Below are 15,191 nucleotides of genomic sequence, written 5' to 3'. Positions count from 1 at the left end.
CTACAGAATTGCACGTATTTTTGTACTTACTCTATCTTTACGACTTTTTAAAATTGTCCTTGTAGTGGTTTCAAATGGCTTTACTGCTGTTGCTTGCTTCTGCTTTATATCAGTGTTGTTGAATTTTTTACAAATGTGTTTTTCTGAACAGACTGGGTGAAAGATTTCCGTTTTTAGCGTCTGCAGTTGCTTTTACTTACATTTCATGAGACTGGACAACAGAGAGCAGCTAGGGGATTCAGAGGGAATTTCAGCAATTTCTCCTCATCCTGAGCAGCTTTCGAAAAGCAGGAAAAATACTTCAACCTTAATGCACAACCAAGCAGTGCTGCTTTTCTCAAGTATTTATTTAGTACCGGCATCCCTAGGCAGTACTGGCATCACTGTTCCAGTGCTGTGCCACCCTCAGCACTTCCCCACGAGCGGCCGCTGAGCTGGGGGAGGTCCCTGATCCTTCGGCTGCCTTTCCGCGCCGGGAAGCGGCCCAGGGCGGCGCTGAGTTTCACTTTCTGTCCTCTCTCCCGGCCGAGCGGGAAATGAAAACTGCGGGGCGGGCGCTGCCTCCGCCTGACGCAGCCCGAGCGGCGGGACGGCCCCGCTCCGCCCCGCTGCCCTGCCGGCTCCCGCTGCCCTCCCGGATCCCGCAGCCCTGCCGGCTCCCGCTGCCCTCCCGGATCCCGCAGCCCTCCTGTATCCCCTGGGTGAGCGGCTCCTCCGCGCCGCTCCGGTGCGGGCAGGCTCGTTTTCCCCCCCCTTTGTTAGCAGGTGAACGTGAGGTCCAGCCGAGGCTCGAAGCGCTGCTGGGTCCTGCGGTAATTGGTAAGAAGCCTTTCTGCTGGTCTGTGAGATAGGTCGAGGCAGAGGTGCAGTGTGCCGGGAGGGAAGGTAATAAAAAGAGAGGGAAATAAGGGAGAATGGTTCGACAACACGGTGGGAAGTCTCCTTTCAGTCGCATCCCGGAGAAGTTTGGAGGTGATGCGCCCTTAGGTACTTCCCCTTGAGGATGGGTCATAACATTGAGTCCCTGCTGGAGCCCTTCGAGGAGCACCTCGGGGCATCATAGAGTCATAATATCATAGAATGGTTTGGGTTGGAAGGGGACCTTGAAGATACCTAGTTCCAACCCCCTTCCCATGGGCAGGGACAACTTCCATTAGACCACGTTGCTCAGAGCCTCATCCAACCTGGCCTTCCCACCTGCAGCCCACCGCCCCCCCCAGCACCATCTGTGCCCCAAGATGCCCATGAGGGGAAAGGAGACGACGATGGTGGGGAAGGGGTGACCAGGGGCAGAGAGGGGGCTACTCCTCAGGCAGAGGGGCACTTTGAGGCACAGGGCGTGAAGGCACCACTGGGGGTTTGTTGTGAGAAGCCAGTGTGTTGGGAGGGCAGATGGACTGTGGAGCAGTCCAGGATGAGAGGGAGGATGATGGGCTTGGCTGAGGGAGAGCAAGTGAGAGGGTTAGGTGATTACAGGATTCCCAGTGCTAGTGGAGTTTCTTGGTGCGGCCAAGCCACAAACTTGAAGGTACTGAGTCCTACCCCTGACCTGCAAAAAAAAAGCTGAGAAGTAACCCTGCTCCTCTGGTGAGAGAGGAGAAATTGGGGGCAGGAGGGGAGCCTGCTCCTCAGTTCCTCAGCTCACTCACCAGTTTTTTTATACACTTGTGCAGCAGAAAGACGGTCAAGTGCAAATCTTAGGAATGCTTTATTGCTGACAGCCAGACAAAGTGAGGCAGTTGCATGCCAGGGTTGGGAAACTGTATTCGTGTCCCTGCTCCAGTACCCGAGCTCTTGCTAGAGGTGCCTGGGGGAGTTTCACTGAACCAGAAACCCAAGTCCTCCTCTCTCTGTATCCCCCATGCCCTAGTATTTTTCTACCTATTTCTCAAGTCACCCAAAGCCCTGAGTTTACTCATTAATCCTACCCTTAATCTTATCCTGACAAAAGTAATGTCTCACTGGTTTGCCTCATCCCTGCTACATCCCCAGCTATTTTTTTGCTACCTCTGCACTGCCTGTCCCTTTCCTTTCTGTCTTCTTTGACATCCCCACTGGCTGTGAGCATCCCTCACCTTTTGACTAAGGCCAACCAGCTAAACCCAGTGGTTCTCATGGTACAGGCCCAGATGGGCTCCCACACCAGCTGGGCTTTCAGAAACCTGAATGCACTATTAAATCAATTCCAGGGAAAGAGGCAGTGTGTGTTCAGACTCTGTTTTGCCAAGGAAGAAATCAAATAAAATTTCTCTTTTCCTCCATAGCTGTTCTAATCACTGGATTTTGGGTATATAAAAAGTAATATTCTTGAATCTATCTTTGTCAGAGTTGGGTTTTTTTCCCCAAATAAACTTCTCAGCAAATTCGACAATTTTTAGTGAATCTGAGTGTATGACAGAGTTCAAAAGTAATCTTCAAAAGTACAGTTGGAAATAATTATACTTAAGCTTAAAGGTAATAATTGGGAAAAAAATCCATTTCTAGTTTTTCTGCTTCAATCTTCAGAAGCTTTGATATTTACAATTATTAGGCACAGTTAATCTGAAAACATGCTTTTAAAGCAAAGATTTTCTTTCTGTGAAAGGTGGAATCAGGATATTTTGCTTATTTCCCTTCCTTGGTAGCTTTTCTTCATTCTTTCAGCACCTGGCCTTAGGTCCATTTTATGTACTGTTTAATATTTTTAAAATAACAATATCTGAGCATTTGTTTTGTGAGTCCCCCCCCCCTCACCTGTGAATGCTTCCCTAAGCATACCCACTTTTTTCTAATTCTGTTCCTTGTGTTGGAGGTGGGCTTATAAAAAGTTTCAATTTTGTATAATTGCATTTGAACATTTATCATATTGTTTTGCTCGTGTATTTTTACTTTGGTTTAGTAGTCAGTAGCTGAGTCACAGGAGAATGTCTCAGAGTAATGGTCTGTCCACAGTCAAGGTATTATAATGGTTCCCTTGTGCAATTGCCTGTGATCACTTGAAGGAACAGAAAAAGAAACTGATATTTCAGTTCTTAAATGTCTTTCAAAATTGCAGTCCGAAATGCCACAGCAGAGCTGTGAATAAGGCACTTAAAAGCAGTGCAGGGAGCCCAGCACAGAAACCAAACATGCTTATCAGGTCAAAAGGCTAAAAAAAGGCGAAATTTGCGCTTTTGAATACCTGGGGTACTTTGGGTGATAAAATGTTGCTTTTACTAAACGTAGGAGTTTTGCAACATCTGCCATTGGGATAATTTTGATCATCTTATTTACGAAATCTCCTTGAACAGGGATATCTGGAGTTCTCTAGGTAGATGGAGCTGTTTCTGTGGAACTGAAGGTTCATTTATTTATACAGCCTCGAGAGGAAGACAGGATGAGCAATTACCATTAAGCTCTGTTACCTTGCACAGCTACAATACCCATGTTATTCAAATACACCAAATGCTGTTGCAGTAATCTTACTTATTTTATTGATATTCCAGACCAGGCTGGATGGGGTCCTGAGCAACCTTGATCTAGTGGGTGGCATCCCTGCCTGTAGCAGGAGGGTTGGGACTAGATTAAGGTCCCTCCTAACCCAAACCATTCTGTGATTTCACCTTTTTCATAATGAAAATATCACAGACAAATCCAGTGGTTTTGGATGCTCCCACTCTTTCTGATCTTGCTGTGTCTCTCTGCCATCCTTCTGTCTTTTTACAATATTGTAGATGGGGCAAAACAGTGGACATCAAGAAAGAGGCAAGAAACCAGAGCTGGCACTAAGTGAGACCATGGAGGCAGAAGCTGAAGTACAAAGTAATAAAGATGAAGCCAAAGAGCTGAAGGCCAAAGAACGGAGGCTGACATCAGTCTTTGGTGTGGCAGACTTAAAAAATGGTAATAATATTTTGTCTGTTCTTAGCTCTAATATTTTCTGTTTCTAGTGGCTGCTGTTCTGTATTCTGTCCTCGGGCTTCATTTTCTCCTATTCCTTACTTCTTCACTGAGGAATATGCAGATGATTCCCATTTTGTCCTGCCAAATAACCATTTTGGGTTTTAGGGGAATGGATTGCATGAGGATCTCATAGCTTTTTCCCATTTTAAGTCCTCAAATTGGCCATTGCAGCCCAAAAGATCTAGATGGTGGCTCTGTCTCTTTCCAGACAGAGCCAGCATTGATTCTGGATTTCCTAAACCATGAACTAGGCCCACCCTTACCACCGACTGTATGTATTTCAGAGGTGTTATGGGTTTCCATTCCATGTCCTCTCTCTCTTTGGTGATGACTTCAGAAGCAAAATTTCTAATTTCTGACCAGGGTTTCTTATACTCCAGTGGGGTGTAGCGACCGAGGCACGGACACCCTCGCTGGTCAGCAAGAGAATCATTTATTATTTATTTCAAACCTCTATTTATAGAGGAACTAGTTTCGTTTCTGGTCTGTTAGCTAAGCATCTTCAACCTATCAACAAGCAATACTTGGCCCTATAAAATTACAGTGTGCATATTTCTACCTGTTAAACAACTAATGTCCATCTTTGCAGCTATCAGCTTTCAACACGCTTTCTTATTTTCTTCAATCATCTTCTTGTTCTGGGTCACGCGACCTTTGGCTCCATGCACCTTGTAGACAATTCCTCCCACCTTCTGCCACATTCTCTTCCATTCTGGAAACGTCCACTGCTTCGTTAGCCCTTTGTGTGCTTGCTTTGGTCATGATCCTACACAGTGGGGCACAGAACATGCCACCTTTTTAGATGCAGGAGCAGCTGTGACTTGCTTCTTCTCTCAGTCTAGTTCCTTTCTTCAAAATTGAAAAAAAAGCATTCCAGAGACAGGCTGAAGGGGAAACTTGAATCCTGTGTGACGGACAGCTAGGATCTCGTCCCACATGGAGATCTTCATTTTTCTGCTTGGCTGTGTAAAAGACTAAATAAAAGTCCTTGTACAGGCAGCCTTTGCCTCCTGTGGTTTTATTTTCTGTTTAGGTGTTTCAGGTGGTTTCAGAGGACTTAAAATAGAGGAACTGGGAGAAATCCGAGTATCATTATCCAGGCTTACTTGGGTTTTTCCTGTCAATCACCAAACAAAACCAAAAGTTATCTACTCGAGCAACAGAAAAATAGATTGAACACTTTTTCGGGTCTGACCAAGATGCTCGGCCTATACAGCTGAATGGCAAGAGGAGTTTGCCACTTTCAAATAATTTTCACTTTCTTTTCTTGTACCTATCTCCAGGCCTCACTTCCTCTTTTTCTATTCCTACAGGAGCTATTGGACTGTATAACCTTGGACAGAGCTGCTGTCTGAACTCTCTGCTCCAAGTGTTCCTCATGAATATACACTTCACAGGGATACTTCGAAGGTACCACTTGTTTGAACTACCAGATATACTTCCATTGTTGCTTTATTACCTCCCCCTCTTTTTTATATGGCATGTACATTTGAAGGATTAGATCACTGAGGTGCTATCAAAGGTGCTTTCAACTCCCTCAGCAAGGTCTCTGCCTTGTTGTGTCTGTCATACATAGTCTAGAGCCTGCAAAAGTAGAAGTTGCAGTATTCTGACTTGTTAGTCATCTCTGATTTGTGTGCCCCTTGCACACCAGTAAGCTGCAGTCCTGAACTGAGTCTTTATGACTTGTATCTCTCTTTTCCAAAAGAGGATATGATTTTATTCCAGGTTTACTCATAGGCCATTTTAAAAAAGGATGTGTTGTGCCTAACCATATCCACTATTAATTTTGTAACTTTAAGCATGTAAACATAAACATTTGGTAATCCCCAGCCTCTGGCTCCTGATTGCCCTGGTTAGCACCTCATAGAGGAGACTAATAATGTTGTTGCAGATCAAGAATACATAGCTTTACTTTGTCTTGCTTGATTGTTCTCCCTGGTTGTTTGTGAGGAGGATTTGGGCTTCTGTCTCCCTACCAACTACAATAATAACTGGTTTAATTTGTTTTCAATTTACTCAGTTCACTGCAGCTTTAATTATCTAAGTGGATCATTTCTATTCAATTCTTTCTCTACATTTCTTAGACATTCACTACTGTGCAGAGGAGAAAGAAGATGTTACAGATGTGCAGAGATGAGAAGTGTCATGAATGGGCAAAGCTAAATAATGTAGACAGTAGGTTATCATGGTTATTTGAAGAAAGACCTAGAAAAACCTGTAGACTGCAATAAATTTAGGGAGGATAAAGAGCTTTTCAGCTGGCATATGGTTGAAATACAAGCATTATGATTTATGTGCCCATGAAATTTTGAGGGTATGTTGAGCATGAGGACATGAATCAGTGGGAGGGAAGAACAGCTCTGAAACTGGCTGTAACTAATGTTATTTCTAGAGCCCAGAAAGCACTTGAGGTCCTGCTTGGCTTGTCCCTTACTCAGGAACAGGCCAACTTAACATTGTGGCCTTTCACTTTGAAACTGTCAGCCTGCGCTGTAGGGTGAGCTAGTGCAGGTGACTGCTTCCTCTTTTTCCTTCTTTTGCTGAAAATATACCCATTCTGGTTCCTCTTGAGTTGCTAGCTGGGCTACTTACCTCTGCTCCTTCAGGTGTGATGTCTGATATTTCTCCATTGTACCTTGATGACCATCCGTGTTGCTTCTTCCCTTTGTAGGATCACAGTGCCACCGTGTGCGCAGAGGAGGAGCAATGTCCCGTACCAAATGCTCCTGCTGCTGGAGGAGATGCAGCGTGGCAAGTGCAAAGCTGTTCGCCCCACAGAGCTCGCTTGCTGCCTTTCAGCGCACAGAGTGGAATGTAAGCAGCAGTGCCTCATGCCCACCTCTGCCTGCAAACCGGGGTGTTGATTACCCAGCACTAACAAGCAGTGCAGACTCCAGCATCTGCATTCAGAAATGTCAGGAGTTAGGTACATGGTGATGTAGTGCTCTTTTATAGCTGCTTTCCCCTTGCGAGTGCGATGCTGTGTATTGCTCGTGAAGAGGGGGAAAAAAGCCCCTGCTGTATGTCCTTGTTGATGTGCAAAGGGAGAGCAGTCTATCAGACTGCTGGAAGACTCAGCTACAGATACTGACCAAGGGGAAAGGGCTGTGCAGGGCTGAGAAGACAGCTTAGAGCTTGATTTGTCTTACTGTACTGGCATCATAATAGTGAAATAGCTGCTGTTACTTGTTAGAAGAAAGCGATAGTGTGGAAAAGATAAGTTCACATGGATCCCCAAGGATAGAAACTACATACTTCCTGTTCCTTTTTATAAGGGCAGAGAAGAATTTGCTGTCTTAATCTCCCAACTGGTCAAAGTCCCAAAGTAGAGAGAGATTGTTGAATGCATGGGTGACTGGTGACAGTAGGATTCTGGGAGTCTGTCTATGTGTACAAATACACAGGGTGTATCTGACTGTCCTGATCTTTATTGTATGATCATAGAATCAGCTGGGTTGGAAGGGACCTCCGAGATCATCAAGTCCAACCCTTGATCCACTACCACTGTGGTTACCAGACCATGGCACTTAAGTGCCACATCTAATCTCATCTTAAAAACCTCCAGGGATGGAGAATCCACCACTTCCTGGGGTAGCCCATTCCAATGCCTGATTACCCTCTCTGTAAAGAATTTCTTCCTAATATCCAACCTAAACCTCCCCTGGCACAGCTTAAGACCATGCCCTCTTGTCCTACTGCTGGTTGCCGGGGAGAAGAGACCAACCCCCACCTGGCTACAACCTCCTTTCATGTAGTTGTAGAGAGTGATGAGGTCTCCCCTGAGCCTCCTCTTCTCCAGGCTGAACAGCCCCAGCTCCCTCAGCCTCTCCTCACAGCACTTGTGCTTGAGTCCCTTCCCCAGCCTTGTTGCTCTTCTCTGGACCTGCTCCAGCCCCTCCATGTCCTTCCTGAACTGAGGGGCCCAGAACTGGACACAGCACTTGAGGTGTGGCCTCACCAGTGCTGAGTACAGGGGAAGAATCACTTCCCTGGTCCTGCTGCCACACTGTTCCTGATCCAGGCGAAGATGCCATTGGCCTTCTTGGCCACCTGGGCACACTGCTGGCTCCTGTTCAGCTTCCTGTCAATCCAAACTCCCATGTCCCTCTCTGCCTGGCTGCTCTCCAGCCACTCTGTCCCAGCCTGTAGCCCTGCAGGGGGTTGTTGTGGCCAAAGTGCAGGACCCGGCACTTGGCCTTGTTGAACCTCATCCCATTGGAATCAGCCCAACTCTCCTGCCCAAACAGGACAGCACTGAAAGGGTAGGTGGTAGCCAGCCATCTTTCTTAAGGAGGAGTGCAAGATAAACTCAATATTTCTGTTTGCATCATTTCCCCCCTTACTCTGAATGGCTTTGCTGTCTGCCTTCTCCCTGTCAAAGAGAGATGCCCAAAGGGAATTTGTAAAACTGACTATTTCCCACCTTTTCCTTCTTCTTTAAAATTCAGGTGTGGTTCCTAAACTCCAACATCTGAGAAACTGGTTCTTTTCCTGGATCATGAATGTGCTATTAGACATGAGGAAAGGTGTATGTTCTGAGCTTTGTTTAATCAGAGATGTCTGTAATCTTACTAGAACACAACTGAAGTCAGTACCCACAGACTTACATTACTGGGAAGTTGAAAGCACTTCCATATCAGGTTGTTGGATTATTCTGCAAAATTTGTTCCACCTATGATCAAGCAAAAAGGTAGTCCAGAAATACTATGATTTTGCTATACTACATGTAATTTTTGCTCAGTTCCTAACTCTTGAGTTCATCACTGGCTGATAAAATCAGTTCTTCACATTCAAGGATGTAGATTCTTTTCCTTCCCCCTAAGTTTAATCTTGAAGCAATTCCCTGCTGAGGCATTCTAAGCAAGCTCTGCATTGAGCTGTATCCCACCACCTTAGGTTTCCTAATATGCCAATTTAGTCAGAGTGGAAAGACAAAGCATAATGTCACTTCGTCATACTTGGCTTCCTGTGCTGAAACCATGTGCTTTTTGCCTGGATAGGGATCAAGGGGTTTATACTATTCGGTGTGTGAGACATAATTTTATCTCAGCACTCAGGAGAATTATAGCCTTCACGAGGGGAAAAAGATCTGTGGTGTAATAAAGGTGAAAAAGAGAACAGAATCTTCCCTGTATTGTTTCTAAGCAGGATTCAAAAGGAACTTTTTCCAAGGACATGTAGTGATAGGACAAGGGGTGATTGCTTTAAACTGAGAGAAGTTGGGTTTAGATTTGATATTAGGAAGAATCTCTTTACTCTGAGGTAGTGAGACACTGGAACAGTTTGCCCAGAGAAGTTGTGGATACTCCATGCCTGGAAGTGTTCAAGGCCAGGTTGGAAAATGCTCTGAGCAACCAGTTCCAGTGGAAGGTGTCCCTGTCCATGGCAGGGGGGTTGGAAAGAGATGTCCTTTAAGTCTCTTCCAACCCAAACAATTCTATGATGCTATGAAATACAGCTCTCAAATCAGTGAGACATCTGAGCCCTGTTTTCTGGTAGGTATTTGGTGTACTCTTGGCCCTGCACCTGGTGTCATGTTACACAACTTTAGCACTGGGTGGTGCAAGCCCTCTTATCTTTTCCCACTGCCTGCTCAGGTCACATGGAGAGATTGCAGCTCTTGTCCAGTCTAAGTTCTGTCCCTGGCAGGGAGTGGCAAGGGACAAGAAACTGGATCTAATGGGGGACAGTAACTCTCCCTTTGCCATCTGTGGGAAGTCTTGTGCTTGGTGGTGTTCACAGTACTTATTTGGGTTGTGTTTTCTGTTTGTCCAGTGTTTGTGCAGCATGATGCTGCTCAGCTGTTTCTGCGTCTCTGGAACTTGATAAAGAAGCAGATGAAAAAGCTAGAGCTGGTAAGGATGGCAACTGAAATGAACACCAGGTCCTTTGGCCCTTATCATGTGTTGTTTCCTCTGCTCCTTGGAGAAGGATCCCGTTCACTGACAATTGTCTTAAGTTAAATTCTTAAAATTAGCCATCCCCTGTTTGGGTCTTTCCTCACATCTTTCAAATGGGAGAGGAAGTCTTGATCTCATAACCTACAACATTTTGAATTACAGTTAATTTTTGTTCTTCCTACTCTTAGGGCATGCCAGAGTCTCAGCTCTAACGGGGGAGTTGATTAATAAGTAAAAAATTGATCTTTTTGCAATACCAAATTTAGTTTTCTTTCATTTGTTTTTTTCCCCCCAAATTTCTGTAAGCATTTATTGGCATGCCTTGACACAGCTTTTCCATTTTTTGAAGTCAGCCACATGCATTTCATTCTAGTTAGTCACTGTTAGTACGTTATATATATGACAGTTTCTTCTAGCAGACTGGGAAAAGTGATTCTTCCTTGACTCAGTCATAGTTTTCTTCATACAGAAGACAGGCTTCTTTTGCAGTTTCAAACAAAACAATACAATTCTGCATCAAAGCAGACATTTAACTGTTCTGATCTTGTTATAGGCTGTGTCTTTCCCCTCTGATAGGAGATGAGGGGAAGGAGTTGTCCTCCTTTGAATTATGGGAATTGGCCTGTTCACATAAGTCAGTGTTAGAATTTGGTTTGAACACTAAAGCAGTAACCTGGCTTGAAATAACTTTTCCACCCATAAGGCATATATCATCTGTCATCTCCATAAACCTTGTTTTGGCCTTTTTTTGTCCCTCAGGTTGAAGAGCTGAGTGATTTGTACACTATCTGCATACAGGAGCATCTGGCCTGTCAGAGTTGCTCTTTTGAAATAAAGAACAACAGCTGCATGTTAACCCTTCCACTGCCGGTGTTGGATTCCAATTCTCACAGGCTGAAGACTCTGGTAAGTTTAGTGGCAGCACTGTTCCCTTAGGAGAAAGATTCCCCTCTGTTCACTGTGGGAGCCATCTCCTTGCAGCACTGGTGTCTCCTGTGTCGCATCTAGAATCACTGCAAGATTTCTGTAGAGCGTTTGGGACCACCAGGGAGTGGTCTTTCCTCCTTCACATTTCTTATTTGTTTGGAAGAGTTTTAGAGGTCTCAAAAAATTTGTTTGATTTAGGGGCTGGAAAATAAAGCCCTTGAATCACCTTTCTAAAAAGAATGTTGGCTAAATACTCTGTAATAGACTCAAAGACTCAAACTACGCAGTGATGTGTACCTGTGAGTCCTTAGGTACCACAGTGAGGTGTCCTAGATAACTTGGAATCCCTGGCCAGACACACTGTGTTTGCCCAGTGCAGTGGTCTTTCACTGTTGAATCAGTGCTGCAGACAGAGCAGTGCTGGTGACTGTGTAGGTGCTGCCACAAATATAGTGGATTTTTGAGGTGCCAGTTCACCCTTGGACCACCTGACCACTTTATACTTTTTCATCATTACTCTTTGAAAACCTTTAAAGCTTTGAAGTAGGTATAAAAGACACGTGTGCATCAACATCTTCTTTGCGAAAAATGTGGTATCTCCATTTTTTTTCCCAACTAATGCAATCATAATAGCAGCTAGAAAAAATGGGGTACCCTTTTTTTAGGCTGCTAGGCAGTCTTTTGTCCTTTGAATAAAATATGCCTTCTGTAGTTTTGTTATTTGTTTGTATTCTGTGAAATAAAGTAGAAATAGAAACCCAGCTTGAAGGAATTCAGTTGAAAGAAATCTCCTCTGTCTTCATAGGAGGACTGTTTACAGCACTTTTTCCATCCAGAAGAGCTGACTGGTCAAAACATGTGTTTCTGTCAACAATGTGGAATGAAAACACCTTTTTTGAAGGTAATCAGAGAATTATTTTCCCAAAAGTCTCTCACACAGAGAAATTCCTTTAGGACTGGGAAGGGTGCGGAAAGGACTCAACCATATCAGTTTAAGAGGAGATCAACAACTCAGATTTGTCAGCACAGAAGTATCAGCAAGGTATAAACCACATGCATCTTTCCTCCTGTTAGGAAGTTCCCTGCTGTAGACGTAGCTCTTGCTCCAAAGGATTTCATGAGTTTTACTCTAAGTCACCAAGAAGAGGAGCTTCTGTTGGTTTATTCTGTGTGAGCACTGTGGGCCTTTACACTGCTGCGTAGCTGCAGAGGTGCACAAAAATATGTTACTTAAACTGTGCATACACCTAAAAGTAGGATATTGTAGGATGATTTCCTTTCTTCCCTGCTCTCCACTGGGCTCTCCATTTTTCAGAGTATCAGTCTGTGCCAGATGATGAATTAGCTGTTTCATGAAGAGGGAAGTGCGTTAAAGAGAGCAGTGTGAGGGAGAATGCCTTAGCGCAAGGCTTGGAGGGAACTTCCCACAACATTTTCACTGTTGGGCTGCCTCTGAGGCCACAATGAATCCATATGTCTTAGTGGCAGCCATGGCAGCAACAGGCAGTGCTGGAAGAAATGAGCTGTCAGCTTGACATCCTTCACGGAGCTCCAGTGGTCACGTCACAAAGAAGTTGGCTTGCCTCTCCTCACCCTACCTAGTGCTACCAAACTAGGGTTAGGAAAGCAGATGAGAAATGAAGCAGCCCTTGACACACCCAAGGCTGGGTGCTGATCACACTGAAGCTGAGAAACTTGGTTATCACAGCTCCGTTATGTGTCTTGTGTGCAAATGGGCTACAAAGGTTTGGCATCTGCTGTGTGGTGCAGTTGGCAGCCATTCACTTGTAGCACTGGCTGTTCTCCACGCTATATGCACTGGATGCCAATGGCTGTTTCCAGCCTACCTCCCCAGGTTTATTCCTTAGTTTTCAATCACATTATTTATTGTTTTACAGAGCATGAAGCTCGTCTATCTGCCACAGACTCTGACCATACACCTAAAGCGCTTCTGCTTTGAAAAATCATCCTACACGCACAAGCTTAGTCACTATCTCCCATTCCCACGGGACCTTGATTTCAATGGAGTCTTGACAGAAAATCAGTGCCAAGCAGATGACAATGAAAAGGTGAGATACTCCTAAGGCTGTCTAAAAAAGAGAAGATTTTCTTCTCCTCTCTGCTCAAGTCTTATAAAATTTTAAGAGATCACACCAGTACTTGCCTGATTTCAAAGTACCTGTCTTAAAACTCTATGTCTCAGACATCTTTCACCTGTGTCTGGTGTTGCCTCACATCCCATAGTTTTAACTGGTTCAGTCATTATTCAGCATTCTGTACTCAATCACCAAAAGCACAATAACTGGAATTTCCTGCCATTAGGACAAAAGCCAGGCTTTACATATCTCACCAGTCCTAGGCAGGGGAACTCCATTCCTGGTATTTCCCATGCAGTGTTGTTGACCACAGAGTTGAGCTTAGCAAGGAAACAACAGCTTTACCAAGCTGGTGAGAGTGTTCTGCCCCACTGTGGCTCTGTCCCCCTCACTGTGAAATAAAAGAGGGAAATGTGGCAATAGCAAAAGTCACCTGTGTGGTGTTGTCTGTAGTGTAACTCCTTTGCTATTCTTCTACCTTTTTCACATTCCTGTGATCTCCAGGGAGGCTGCCAGCCCATAGCTGGCAGGCAAAACTATGAGGGTGAGAGCAAAAAAGGCAGGATCCTCAAGGCTAATCTGCTCTTCTTCCTTTCTCCTTACAAAATCCACATCCTTGCTGTCCTGGATGCTGCTTCTCTTCAGTCAGTGGCAAATTAGAATTACTACACTAAAAGTTACTCTTTGTGTCTCTTTGCAGGCCACCTGGCAGTATAGCCTTTTTGCTGTTGTTGCTCATTCAGGATCATCTAGTTGTGGACATTACTGTGCCTACATTCAAAGCCTCACAGAGTGTAAATGGTATTGCTTTAATGATTCTCAGGTTTGCCAGGTGAGGAGATCAATCCATGGTTTTTTTTTGTACTTTCCCCACCTCTCCTCCAGATCTTGCTCAGTCTGACTGACTGCTAATTAAAGAGAACCAGGAAAAGAAGCTGAAGCTGCAGAGCTTTGTGCACCTCTGCTACAGGCTCTTGCTTCTGCACCAAACAAGGCCTCAGTTTCTGCTTTGCGACTTGCAAAAGCAGCCATTTGATGTATACCCCTACTTTATGTACTCTACTGTGTTAGAAGAGGAACTTTTCCTCGTAAAGCAATAAACCAATTTATTAAAAGGTGCTTAGTTCCTGGAAGTACCACTTACACCACTCTTATGAGAACTGGTGCATTGGTATCACAACGTGTCCATCTCCTAAGAGTTTTTACCAGCCTCCTCTTGTGTGTTTTTCTTCTCTAGGTATCATGGGATGATGTTAAATGCACCTATGGACATTCCAACCTCCACTGGTATGAAAACATATCTCTGTTTTTACCTAATGCTGCTCTGGATTTTGGAATGAGAGTAGCAAAGAGAGGGAAGATAAATGATTTGAATTGCATATTGCCTGGGATGTAGTGGGGATGCAGGAGAGTAGAAGAGGCATCCTTGTATTCTGGTTACTCTGATGGGACTGCATATGACTATACTGGGAGCCTCTAGGGTTACTGAGTAGTCACAAATGAGGCTGGTTGCAGTTAGATACGTCAATCAGGATTTTTGCATGCTTTTGTTTTGATGCATCATAAGAAAATAGCTTATGAGAGTGGGATAATTCTAAGAGGGAGATAATCCCTCCTATAAGCTAAAGTACTGACAGGGAGTCAGCTTTATATGCTCTCTCAGGAACACTGGAAAGGGTCAGCTTAGTTGATCCAAACCACAAAAAGCTGGGCAGGAGCAAACCTGGGAGGTTAATTGCAACCAAGATCTTCAAACATATACATCGCATTTTGCTTTTTCTTTACCTCTACAGGGGAGAAACGGCCTATCTCTTGATTTACATGAAAAAACATCCTCAGCAGCCCTATCCAGGACTATCAGAGTGTCTGGGAAAGCTGTGAGTTGTCCATGGAGCTCAGCACCTCTGTGCAAGAGTGGATATGCACAAATGTTCCATAAGAAAACCTTTTTGCACTCAGCAACCTCTACGTTCACATTTATTTATGAAAAACACTCAGCTAGAAGAAGGATCTAAGAACTGTTGTAACTAAAACTTTTTCTTTCATGTATTTTTTATGTTCATGTGATTCTACATATTCATTTCATCTTTAAAAGATAGTGAGTTAGTCCTTGTGTCTGCTGATTTAGCAGTTTCCTTAATGCTGATGCCTAAATTCCCATACAGGGGGAAGTGTTTGGCCTGAAAACCTGTGTGATATTCCAGAGAGTTGTGTGGTATGACTGGGGAGCACTGATAGCCATACCTGACCAGTAAGAGCTTGAGACTTTGCCCTTTTAGCACCATGTGAGATGCTGGCAAGCTGGGCAGGAGACCTCAGAAGTCACCAGAAACAGCTGCAGGAA

The 15,191-nt window shown here is 44.5% G+C and overlaps 1 protein-coding gene across 1 annotated transcript; it reads left to right on the top strand.

The window, feature by feature from the left end:
* Nucleotides 1-699: 699 nt before the first annotated feature.
* On the top strand, nt 700-14,880 carry LOC116787700 (ubl carboxyl-terminal hydrolase 18-like). Its single transcript, XM_032689526.1, has 11 exons — nt 700-819; nt 3,685-3,861; nt 5,235-5,331; nt 6,596-6,738; nt 9,700-9,779; nt 10,584-10,730; nt 11,557-11,652; nt 12,650-12,820; nt 13,548-13,679; nt 14,085-14,134; nt 14,641-14,880. Exons 2-11 carry the CDS (start codon nt 3,693-3,695, stop codon nt 14,726-14,728), a joined length of 1,173 nt encoding a protein of 390 aa, XP_032545417.1. The 5' UTR covers nt 700-819; nt 3,685-3,692; the 3' UTR covers nt 14,729-14,880.
* Nucleotides 14,881-15,191: the final 311 nt, after the last annotated feature.

The sequence above is a fragment of the Chiroxiphia lanceolata genome, chromosome 5, assembly GCF_009829145.1.
Source record: "Chiroxiphia lanceolata isolate bChiLan1 chromosome 5, bChiLan1.pri, whole genome shotgun sequence".
Classification (NCBI taxonomy): domain Eukaryota; kingdom Metazoa; phylum Chordata; class Aves; order Passeriformes; family Pipridae; genus Chiroxiphia; species Chiroxiphia lanceolata.
The sequence above is the reverse complement of the archived record's forward strand: the minus strand, read 5'-3'. Positions and strand labels throughout refer to the sequence as shown.

Excerpts from the sequence above, each read along its gene's own strand:
- LOC116787700 (XM_032689526.1), top strand. The coding sequence starts at position 3,693 with ATGGGGCAAAACAGTGGACATCAAGAAAGAGGCAAGAAACCAGAGCTG. Across the intron at positions 5,332-6,595 it reads TTCACAGGGATACTTCGAAG|GATCACAGTGCCACCGTGTG; the intron begins GTACCACTTGTT and ends TTCCCTTTGTAG. Across the intron at positions 9,780-10,583 it reads AGATGAAAAAGCTAGAGCTG|GTTGAAGAGCTGAGTGATTT; the intron begins GTAAGGATGGCA and ends TTTGTCCCTCAG.